At 38.5% G+C, this 11,802-nt stretch overlaps 2 protein-coding genes across 7 annotated transcripts in view; one reads left to right on the plus strand and one right to left on the minus strand.

Annotated features, from left to right (window-relative positions):
* Positions 1-3,010, minus strand: part of LOC112160118 (male-specific lethal 3 homolog) — a 10,677-nt gene extending 7,667 nt beyond the window's left edge. Inside the window, exons 1-4 of one of the 3 annotated variants that reach the window (XM_024294493.2) lie at positions 2,773-3,010; positions 1,510-1,592; positions 1,091-1,186; positions 928-1,022 (exon numbers count right to left, since the gene is read on the minus strand). In XM_024294493.2, coding sequence (XP_024150261.1) covers positions 928-1,022; positions 1,091-1,186; positions 1,510-1,592; positions 2,773-2,871 — 373 coding nt within the window. In that variant the 5' untranslated portion in view covers positions 2,872-3,010. Of the gene's footprint in view, positions 1-927; positions 1,023-1,090; positions 1,187-1,509; positions 1,593-2,296; positions 2,435-2,772 lie in introns of those variants that run through there. The other 2 variants (XM_036215450.1, XM_024294494.2) reach the window with 2 other exon arrangements.
* A 1,393-nt stretch (positions 3,011-4,403) lies between these two features.
* Positions 4,404-11,802, plus strand: part of LOC112160026 (rho GTPase-activating protein 6) — a 118,765-nt gene continuing 111,366 nt past the window's right edge. For 2 of the 4 annotated variants that reach the window (XM_036215453.1, XM_024294337.2), the window contains exon 1: positions 4,404-5,160. In XM_036215453.1, the coding sequence (XP_036071346.1) occupies positions 4,735-5,160 (426 nt within the window). In that variant the 5' untranslated portion in view covers positions 4,404-4,734. The remainder of the gene's footprint in view (positions 5,161-11,802) is intronic. The other 2 variants (XM_024294335.2, XM_024294336.2) reach the window with 1 other exon arrangement.

The following is an 11,802-nucleotide window of genomic DNA, read 5'->3' on the forward strand; positions in this document are numbered from 1 at the left end:
GCTTTTGACCCGGAAGAGACAGGTTTGCCAAATTTGGCCTCAAAAATGCCGTTTTATTTCAATATTTCTTGCTCAAAACACGCCAAAATGGCGAAATACAGTTAACACCGAAAATGACCCACAACCCCATTACTAACCCTTTAAGTCTAAAAATAGCCTAAAAACCTTAAAAAATGCCAAAATAATTCAAAAAGCTAGCAAAATGCTATTATAACTTTCAACTTTACTTCATTCTGACTTCATATTATATAAAGTTACGACTAATCGACTGTTAAATTGTTTGCCGACCATTCGATTAGTCGACTAATCGACTATTTTAATAGTCGATTAGTCGACTAATCGTGGCAGTTCTACTTTTAATCGAGATAAAATTCTTGTTTTTCGTATTTTGGGACGTAAATCAGTGTGAACCCAAAAGTTCTTTCATTTATTTATCTGCACTCTCATAAATACACTTTCTGCTCTCCTGATTTTTTAAAGGTAGGAATGAGGAGGCTATTGGGGTAATTAGAGGATATTTTTTCTCTGATGGGGCAGAAAGAGAGAGCAGCTCTTGAAATCGTGATGGTCTAAAATATTCGACCTCCAGTTCTTCAAACTTAAAAAGAGGTCGAGGAAAGGTAAGAGGTGATCTAGGAATTATATTTATTAGTTTTGCATTTTATGGTTTATATTAATTGATTGTTTTGTTCAAATATTTCAAAATAATTGTCTTAAGCATCAAAACTTTCACACAAAAAAAAAGTTATATATACTTTTTGTCCCCAACGAGTCGTTTAACTTAAAAAATAATATGTAAATAATAAATAATATTTAAATAATACAAAATGAAATATTTGGGACCCTTCTGGAATTTTTAATTAATAAAAAACAGATTTGTTTTAAATTCCTAGGTATCTGTAATGATTTAGAAATGTAGTTTCTCACATGCATCGTCGCTGTCGTCCTCCTTAGGGAGAGTCTTCAGAGAGGACTTAGTGCCAGACTGACGACGGCGCCTCTTCGTCCATCCTTTTCTCTTCCTTTTAGAAAAAAGAAAGTAGCTAAGTTGTATGTTGACAATTCAGGAAGGGCGCCAGCGTTCACTCACATGCGACCCAGAGCTTTACGAGCCAGTTTCCGCTGCAATTTTCGGTTTTCTTCTGTGTCCCTTAGGACATGATCTTCTGCGGCCCAACGATCCCAGCTTTAGAAACACAAAAAAACAATAGAAATACGTCAACTTTTTATTTTTTAAGGTTTCAATAAAGTCCCACTCTGGTCATCTATTGTAAAATCGTTCCCAGTGGTCTTTTAATAATGATCGTTTTTTTTTTTTGCCAAAATCCAAAAATCTGTGTTGTTTCTAAGACATAGTTCATTAGAAAGTAGTGCATAGTCAGAAATAGGATTTTAACCTTAACATTCTTTATACGTACGTCCTTCAATTCCAGAAAAAAACCACAACAACAAATCAAAAACTCTATTTTCATGGGAGTACGTCTTTGGGTTTTACTTCATTTGTGGTACCTTCTGCTCCAACCGTTGAAGTGAATCAGGTACTTTGGGACTCTTCTTCCATGTTCGTCTGTACCGATCAACACATCTAGGACCTACAAGGGAAAAACCAGTCGATGTTTGTACACAGATTATGTCAAATACAACCAAAAATTTGGGGGGTAAAATCTGGGGAAAGGGGTAGCCTATTTATAAGTGTTTTCCTGTTATAAAAGATCATAAACAGGTTTCTTAAAAAAAAAAAACACTTAATATGGTATCATGAATAAACGATTTTTAATCAAATACATCACCCAAATGAATACAAAATCATTTGATAGCTAGCATATAGATATATAAATATATATAAAAAAAACAAGTAATTTAAAATAGTGGTCATTTATGTACTAATAAAATTACAAAAAACGGAGGGAAACTAGAAAAAAAAAACATTCAAAGGAAACCATAAATAATGAATATAATATATGTATATTTTTAGATTTAGCTTGTTGCTGCTAGCACGAAGCAGCTACTGCGCGATAAATACTATTCAAAAACCTCCAAATTACATATCTGATGCATTTAAAATAAGCTAACAAGTCGTAATTTAATTATATTTAGGCTAACACGAAATAAAACGTCTGCGTCATTTAGAAAAGATCGCGTTTACGAGTAGGCCTCATGCTAGCTGCTAGCTAGCGGTCGTTAGCATCCGCCCCCTTCGGTGCTCCGCTTTCCGTCAGATATCTGCCGTTCGGCATTATCCTGAAGATGCTAGCTTCGTCAAATCGTTGCGTGTAGTAGAATTATTAAAAAGTACCCAAGCATGGGGCTTTTTCCCACAAGAGAAATGCGAGTGTGCTGCACGAAACGGCGGTGTTGTTCGGGTTAGCCGCGCAGGGTTTGTTTGTTTGTTGACACGCGGAGGTCCAATTTGATTGGACGAAAAGTCACCGGGCTATCTTCCTGCTCTATAAACTATCAATTAGCACGTTTTATGAAATTTTGTTGCAAATAATTATTTTAAAAACGTAATTTTGTTAGCTTTGAATAAACAAAATGCTTTATTGAGATAGTTTTTAGTACTTATTGTGAAGCGATTCTCGACACCGCAAATCTAAATCAAACGTACCCGGAAAAGATGCAACAAAAACTAAGAATAATAGAAGGCGATACTTATATTAAACGCAAGGTGCTATTATTTTAAGCCCCTTACAGAAATAAAACATGTTATTACAATGTAATTACTCATATGAATGTTGCCTCAAGCTTTTTAAAGTTTGTAGAAAACGTTACCTTTGCGTCATATAGCACTTTAGCCTTGCTAGGGTCGGGTTCGAAACACAGAACTCGTTCTCCTTTGTGAAACTGATATTTAATTCCTCGCGAATTCATTTGTTCATGGCGACGTGTGGGAGAGAAGACATCGATCTGAAGCTATAAACTCCTTAACTCTTTCGTTTCCAAAACATTTCCCGCCCGGGGTGGTCTTCTTCTTCTTCTACGCACGCTTCTAACAGAAAACAGGGTGGCGCTATTGAGCGTATCGAAGTGATATGGTGCTTTCAGGGGTGCTCGGAATTTTTTTTATATCTTTGCGATGTCACGGAGAAGATTATCTTTAACGGCTTAATATAAGTTTAAAAATAAAATAATATTAACACCCACACATTATACAGATTAATATAGTACAGTAGGAATTAATCACATTCATGAAAAGTGTTTATATGAAAATAACGTTCGAATTTCACATAAAGCGAACGCAACCCGAAAACTTCTGTTTAACAAACGGAAAAAGGCCTTTCACGGACACCGTACATGTGCAATTCCCCAAATTAGCCAAAAGATGTCACTATAAGCATTTGAAAAAACTCGACTTTAAGCTATGGAAACATCATTTTTACGCTTTTGCTGTAAAAACGAACCTAAAAATGAAGTTTGGTAAATTATAATTTTTTAAAACAATATTGTGTTTTGTAAGTCGTGCAATTACACAAAGTGGCCAGTTGGTGTCACTAAAAGCAAAAAAATAGTTACAATTCTATAAAAAATTACTTTTTTTTAAGTTTATTGTGTTTTTTTAAGTATTAGTGTTAAGATGTGGACCAAACACGTCTTCTAATAAATTAATTCTATTTACGTCCTTTAAAAATATAGTTGTTTTCTCTAAGAAATGAATCAAAAAAAGTTTATAAATCTGATTTATTCACTTTTTATTGCAATAAATAACAAACAAAATCTGCAAAAACTACACTCTATTGATCTTATAATAGACTGTGGTTAGAGTATAGCTGCAAATTAGATCATTTTGAGCACAGAAAACAATGCAAAAACACATAGTTTTGTGAATTATCATTCACACAAATCTTTCATTCAGTTATTTGCTAAACCCAATAACATTGAATACTCAGAGAGCAAAAAAAATGATTAATTTAAAACTGCCTATTTTGAGAGAAATCGATCAACTCCTGCAGTTTACTGAGTTGCTGTGGTCAGTGGAGTTCAGATGTGGTTCTGGTTGTAATGCGGCCTCCACATGCAGGCCCGTATCCCCATGACAGGCTCAAACAATGCAGTCCTCTGGCAGGAAACCCCGTTTCTGCAGCTGCAACTGATTTCAGCCTCACTCTGAGCCACATTTGGAAGGTGAGTTTCCAGAAAGTTTACTCCAAGTCGCTTTAAACGTGTTTTCTCCTCTATCTGGGTCGTTATCAGTGTCAGGTGGAGTTGCTTGTGTCATGCGGCAGCTTCTTTATCAGTGGGCTACCTCCTTTCATTTCACCCATTCCTTCACACATCTGAGCTCAGGTTCTAAAGGAAACAGTATTAATCCTACAGCTGCTTTATGTTTGGCTAATAATAACTCAGATGCAGCCTCCCCTGATTGGTCTGTTATTCCCAGACAGGTGGATTATTGGAGGAAGAGGATTATAACTTGTCTCTGCGTGTGGATGATCTACTGCCCATCTGATCTAATCCCACCTGGATGCATTTTGGGGTATTTTTTTATCAGTAAGTTTGAAAATACTTGTAGAAATTAAACTTTTTTGGAACTCCACCCACTTGAAAGCTCTCCTGCGCGCGCGCGCCGACGCGCTGTCCGAGCCACTTTTACGCAGCGCCTCCAGCCAGGTGCAGCTCTTCCCTGCGCTCCAACTTTTTTAATTTTGGGAGTTTCTTCTGGATGTGGCACCGATAGGATTTGTGTTTTTATGGTGGTGGTGAGCGGGGGCCGATGACAAACCCCAAATAGGAGCCATGTCCGGCGCGCAGGGACTCCTCAACAGCGTCTTCTCCTGCTCCTCTCCCGCCTCCAAAGCCATCGCCAAGCGGAGGCTGCGGCAGACGCGCAGCTTGGATCCGGCCATCATCCGGCACTGCGGCACCGGGGGCGGCGACGCAGGTGCCAAAGCGGCTTTACGCACGCGGATCCCGGCGCTGAAGGAGCCCATCGCGCCGTCGCTCTCCTCCCCGTCCATCCCCTCGGACGTGTCTCCGTCCTCCAACTTCCACTTTGACTATGAGCTCGTCAAGCGCGCCAAACGGATTAGCGCCGCGGAGTTCCCCAGGGGCGGCGCGGCGCAGCCCGCGAGCGCAGCGGGGACGCTCTTCTCCCCGCGGAGGTGGCTGCAGAGGAAGGTGCAGCCCGCGTGCCCTCGACAGTGCGTGGTGTGGAACTCAGAGGTAACCCCCCCCATCACTAAAAACACATGTGATCCATGTGTGGAGCGCGCGCCTCCTCTTTATGAGAAATTAGAAGGGATTAAATAACCCAGCATTTAGTGGATTGTTGTAAAACTCCAAATTAGGGTAAATGAGAGTCAGGCAGAAATGAAATCCAAACTAAAACATCTTATTTTGAAGAGGAAGGGGGTCCACGTGCACAGGTATGGTGGTTTTCCGCTGTTTTGGAGGATCTACTGCTTCAATATTCCGATCTGATGTGAAGATTTAAGTATGTCAGTAGTTCTCACGACTTGCACAGGTCACGGGGTCAAAGCCACAGCCCTCCCCTCCCATCACACGTCCACGCTTCAGCATCTCGCCGAGTTCCCGCAAGTTTCCCACCAACCCCAGCTCTGTTTTCCTTGTCTCTCCCCTCCCTGATAAGACCCAGTGAGGCTAATGTGAGGCCATCAAGTGTGGAGTCATTACTGCAAGCATGAAGTTATTACACCTCGGAGTGTTGTTTAAAAAAAACCGCAGCTGAGCTCTCATGGAAGTGATGTCAACTTTAGAACGAGGGCAAAGAAAAATGTACATTCTGTAGTTTGCAGCAGGATTATAATCTATAAAATCTGCAAATCTGCTGTTTTTAGCTCACATGCTGGCTCATTCAGGACAAGAACGAGTTCAGAAACGGCTACGGCTTCAGTTTTGACCGTCAAAATGTCCACGTCAGTCAAGCTTTAACACCTGAAGCTACATTTTTATTAGACTTTAAAATCCTCCAAACTTTATAATGTCAATTATTAACTATTACACTGTAAAAAGTGAAACATTGGATCAATTAACAAAAATTTTATAATTTGTTGCATTTAGAAATAGGAGTTTTTATGAAATTAAACGTTTCAGTTGAGTAAACTATCAACACAAATTATGACAAAAACTAATATTTTTTTATGAAAAGAACTATATTTAATTTGTTGAATTCGTCAAACTGGCATAAGATTGTTTTTTTGTATATTTAAGGTAATCATGTATCGCAATTTAAGCCGTCTTTTTCAATACATGGGCGATATAGCGATAAATTTGTGATGCATTGTGCGGGGCTAGTTGGGGTTCTTTCGACTATTGGAACTCTTCAAACGTTTGTGCAACTGCCACAATTCCAACAGATAGTGGTTCATAGTCCAATAAAACTGATTTTAAAGAGTTTGTCCATTGGTGACAGCTCAAGTGTTAAAGGGTTAGTCATGTACCCTTGCAGCTTTTTGCATCGTTCTGGCATCATCAATCTCTGTGGAAAAAATCCTCGTACCTTTCTGTAAATTGCTAAAAAAATCACGATCAAACCAGTTCTCCAAATTCATCGTTAACTTTTTCCACCAGGAAATAATCTGCTCCCGATTTCCACCAGAAATTAGTCTGCTCCCTTTACCACCAGGAAATAGTCCTCCCCCCTTTTCCGCCAGAAAATAGTCTGCTACCCTTCACTACCAGGAAATAGTCTGCTCCCTTTTCCCACCAGAAAATAGTCTTATCCCTTTCTCCACCAGGACATAGTCTGCTTCCCTTCACTACCAGGAAATAGTCTTCTTCCTTTTTACACCAGGAAATTGTCTGCATCCTTTATCCACCAGGAAATAGTATTTTCCCTTTTCCACCAGGAAATAGGCTGCTCCCCTTCACCACCACTAGGAAATAGTCCTCTCCTTTTTTTCCACCAGGAAATAGTCTGCTCCCTTTCTCCACCAGGAAATAGGCTGCTCCCCTTCACCACCACTAGGAAATAGTCTTCTCCCTTTTCCACCAGGAAATAGTCTGATCCCTTTCTCCACCAGGAAATAGTTTGCTCCCCTTTCTCCACCAGGAAATAGTCTGCTCCCCTTCACCACCACTAGGAAATAGTCCTCTCCTTTTTTTCCACCAGGAAATAGTCTTCTCCCTTTTCCACCAGGAAATAGTTTGCTCCCCTTCTACACCAGGAAATAGTTTGCTCCCCTTTCTCCACCAGGAAATAGTCTGCTCCCCTTCACTACCAGGAAATAGTCTGCCCCCTTTCTCCACCAGGAAATAGTCTGCTCCCCTTCACCACCACTAGGAAATAGTCCTCCCCTTTTATCCACCAGGAAATAGTCTGCTCCTCCTTCCTCCAGCTTTCTTCCCAATATCCCCCGTCTTCTTGCTCCATTCTCAGATAAGGTCAGGATCGAGCAGGCTCTTCCTGGAGGGGGCGGTTCTCAACTTGTGATGTAAGCATGTGAGGACCCGCTCATTTTCATGGGTATGGGAGGGGCTGCTGTTTTTAGAGGTTTACTCAGAAATGTGTGAACGGATCAAAATACCGCTTTGAGGTTCTTTATAGTGAGGAACGGACAGTAGAATACACTTAAAAGCTCAAAAAGTTGATTTTTCATTTTATGGACCCTTTCTGTGTCATCGTAGGAGCTCCTGTCTTATCTCTGAACAAAACAAATAAAGAAGAAGAATGTGCCACTTTAGGAGCTGCTGTTGTCATGGCAACCAGTTAATGTATCTACTGTTTACAGCCTTTCACATAGCAGGTTTTATCAAGTGCTTCTAATTTATTTACTGATGTTTTTAATGTGTGTCTGCAGTTGTTATTACTCTCATAAATGGTAAATTGATTGATTAATTGGGGTTGCTACGACCTATTGCCCGCCCTAATTTCCCATCATCCATTTCTTTACACTCTCTCCCACTAGCTTACAGCCCTCACAACTCCAACCTAACATTATTGGTGCAGCAGAAATGGTGGACAATATTAGAGTTATCCGGCTGACGTGATTCCAGCTCAGACAATGAAAACAAAGATGAATCTTAATTGTCTACAAGTGGATTATTTATAGACAGTTGTGTATTGTTTGTTTCCATTCAGTGTGTGGTTTTAAAGCGACCGGTGGCGATTGGTTCCAAAGGCTTTGCCTTTTAAGGAGGAAGGTAGGGAGACGCAGACAGAAGACCAGATGAAGATGGAATAGTTTACATGTCGGAGTTTTATTGACCACAATTCCTTCACAGTTCTTTTTTTTTTTTTTTAAATCCATTTGGCCAGATTGGGGGGAAAAAAAGCATCACAACCTTCATGTTCATAAAGTCAACAACTGACTGATTAGTTTTGAGTTTTTATAAAAGTTGTCATCAGTTTAACATCCCATCAGCTCTCGCTCTTGCAGAAAAACACCTCCATAAAACCGCTCAGGTTGTTTTTTTTCTTTTACTGGGACGTTAATGTGCTGGAATTCATAAACCCTCCTGGGCTTCTGTTTCCCTTTACAACACACGTTCAGCTAATTCCATCACCGAGCGCTCGAATGTTGACTTTTTATTTCTATTTTTAGACCCACTTGGACTCTGAAGATAAGACTTTTGGCAAACAAGAATAAGATCAGAAAAACTACCATTGAATGATTGATGACTGGAGAGTTTAAGATATGCAGAATTGGGCAGTGAGGTCACAAAGTTTGGAAGGAAGTTCACATATATTTACCATGGCCACCAGATGACAAAGTGAACTAGAAAAGTTGCATTACCTACAATAATGCTAGTGTGAACTGCTTGAAAGTAGTTGCTGAAGATTCTCAAGCTTTTTGCTAAAAATGGTGATGCAATTTGATTTAATAGCTGAAGGGATTTGCTGAAAATGCAAGACCTATTTCCAAAATGCCAAATTTGCTAAAAGACTGAAAATTTCATTAAAGGACTCCGTAAGAGCGCTAAAGTTGACCTAAATTTGTAGTGAAAATGTCCTAAAAATCCAGAATACATGCCAAATTTACAAAACATATTTAGTGTGTTGCTTAAATATAAGCTAAACTCCAAATTAGCTCAAAAAACCTTTGTAGATGCCAAATTAGGAAAAAAAGTTAGCAGGTTTATTAAATAAACTCTAAATTAGCCTAAGATTCCTCAGTAACCCAAGTTAGTAAAAAATGTTAGCCTGTTGCTAAATTAAAAGCTAAACTCTAAATTAGCCCTAATAAACTAAATAAATTAGCCCAAAACGTTAGCATGTTGCTAAAATATTAGCTAAACCCTAAATTAGCATAAAAACCTCAGTGGATGCCAAATTAGTAACATAAAAAAGCTAGCACATTGCTTAGTTAGCTGATAAACTACAAAATAGTCTAAACATTCTCAGTAAACTAAAGTAGTCAAAAACGTTAGCCTGTTGCTAAAATAGATACTAAACTCTAAATTAGTCTAAAAAAATCCTAGTAGATAACAAATTAGCACAAAACGTTAGTAAAATATTAGGTAAACTCTAAATTAGCATAAAAACCTCAGTAGATGCCAAATTAGTCCCACAAAAAAGCTAGCACATTGCTTAGTTACCTGCTAAACTAAAATATAGCCTAAACATCCTCAGTAAACTAAAGTAGTCAAAAACGTTAGCCTGTTGCTAAAACAGAAGGTAAACTCTAAATTAGCCCACAAAACAGTAAATAACAAATAAGCCAAAGATGTTAGCATGTTGCTAAAACAGAAGATAAACTCTAAATTAGGCCACAAAACAGTAAATAACAAATAAGCCAAAGATGTTGGCATGTTGCTAAAATATTAGCTAAACTCCAATTTAGCATAAAAACCCCAGTAGATGCCAAATTAGTCAAAAAAAGCTAGCTCACTGCATAAAAATACTGGCTAACCTTCAAAATAACCAAACTTTCCCCAGTAAGCTAAATTTGTGAAAAACGTTAGGATGTTGCTAAAACAGAAGCTAAACTCTAAATTAGTTGAAAAAAACCCCAGAAAATAACAAATAAGCCAAAAACGTTAGCATGTTGCTAAAATATTAGCTAAACTCCAATTTAGCATAAAAACCTCAGTAGATGCCAAATTAGTCAAAAAAAGCTAGCTTACTGCATAAAAATACTAGGTAAACTTCAAAATAGCCTAAGATTTCTAAGTAAACTAAATTATTAAAAAACGTTAGCATGTTTCTAAAACAGAAACTAAATTCTAAATTAGCCCAAAAAACCCCAGTAGATAACAAATTAGCCCCAAACATTAGCTTTGTTGCTAATCTACTTAACATTTTAAAATTTGAAGTTTTTCTCATTTATTTCCAATGGGGCATATTTTGCTAAATATTTAAAAAACTATAAAGTTTATGAATAATAAAAATACTGTAGTAATGTCCTGAACAAGCTGTATGTTTTGATACCAAGATTGCTGAAATACCTGAAAGTGGGATTGAGTTTTTACGTGACGAAAAAACTACGGAAAGGAGCAGAAGAATCACTATAGTGTGAATGTTTACAGAGCATTCACATTGGTACTTCTCAAAAATTACTTTAACTTCATTAAAGTACTCAGGTAAAACCCATTGAGAGTCTGTCACACCTTTCTAAAGACATTTCAAATGTAGCAGTACCGTGCTGCTGGCTCAGGCGGTGGACGGAAAAATGTCCACATCAGATTACTCTGGAATTTTCTGCCAACAGTCCACATTTCCTGAATGAGCGTATTGGCCATTTGAGGTTCAAACCCCACAAGGATCTGAAAAGAAAACATGTTTATGAAAAGACCAAAGTCTGGGCTAAAAGAAAAAAAACATGATTGTTTCTGAGTTGTGTGAGAAAGAAACTGAACTCTTTTGATCCCAACGAGAGTTTAAAGTTAGGAATGGACTGTAAATAAAGCAGGAAGATGAATTTATGTTATATGGAATTGTGTTTTTCTTACTTGTGACTCAGGTGGTGGAACCAGATGTGTCTAGAAAGAACGTTTTGGAAGAAACTTAACTCTTAGTGTAATAAACCGGTATAGAAGATCCAGGTAGTTACAAGCTACGTTGACCCGGACTCAGTTAAAAGTCAATGCAAAAGTGCCTTTTGGGCTTCTGCCTTCAAACTCTCGAGTTCATGCGTAGCTACGTCTATACGACTGTTTTCAGTCTCTACGTCAAGAGTGTCAAACTCAATCGCACAGGGGACCAAAATCCAAAAATCACAGTGGGTCCTGAGCCGAACAGTGGGATATCGTTCCCTTTGCCTGTCTGGGCTGATTGGGGTTCAAGTGTGGGTTTTGTCAATGTGTTTTGTTGTCTGCCTGTTTAACCCTGTTTAGCTATTTTATTCTGTTATGTTTACTTCTTCTACACCATTAGTGAAAGTTAGAGGATGACATCCTTGTGATGTAAGACACTAAGTTCAATAAAGAAAGCTAGAAGTCATTCTAACTGATCTATTGCTTCAATGAAATGATCCGGAGGGCCGGATATAACTACTCCGTGGGCCGGATCTGGCCCCCGGGCCTTGACTTTGAAACATGTGCTCTACTTGGACCAATCAAGTGATGCATAGATGGCATCCCTTTCGATTCACGGAAAACTGATCATGGAGGAGAAATTAATAATTGCAGTTTGGAATTATGGGACTCTAAGCCTTTCATATATTGGTATAGAGGTGTGGAAAGAAAAGCTGAAACAAGATTTGCACCGCTACATTCCGCATCACCCTCCAATTGTAGGTGGCGAATAAGTGCTAGTATTAGGTAGTGACAGTTCAGTGTGAACAACACTTAATACTGCAACTGATTTGACATTAGTCGAACACATTTTTAAACCTTTGAATGACCTTTTCTATACTGGTAGAAGTTTGTTATAAACTTAAATATTTTTGAGAAAAACAAAAATTC

Source organism: Oryzias melastigma, linkage group LG2, assembly GCF_002922805.2.
Source record: "Oryzias melastigma strain HK-1 linkage group LG2, ASM292280v2, whole genome shotgun sequence".
Lineage (NCBI taxonomy): Eukaryota > Metazoa > Chordata > Actinopteri > Beloniformes > Adrianichthyidae > Oryzias > Oryzias melastigma.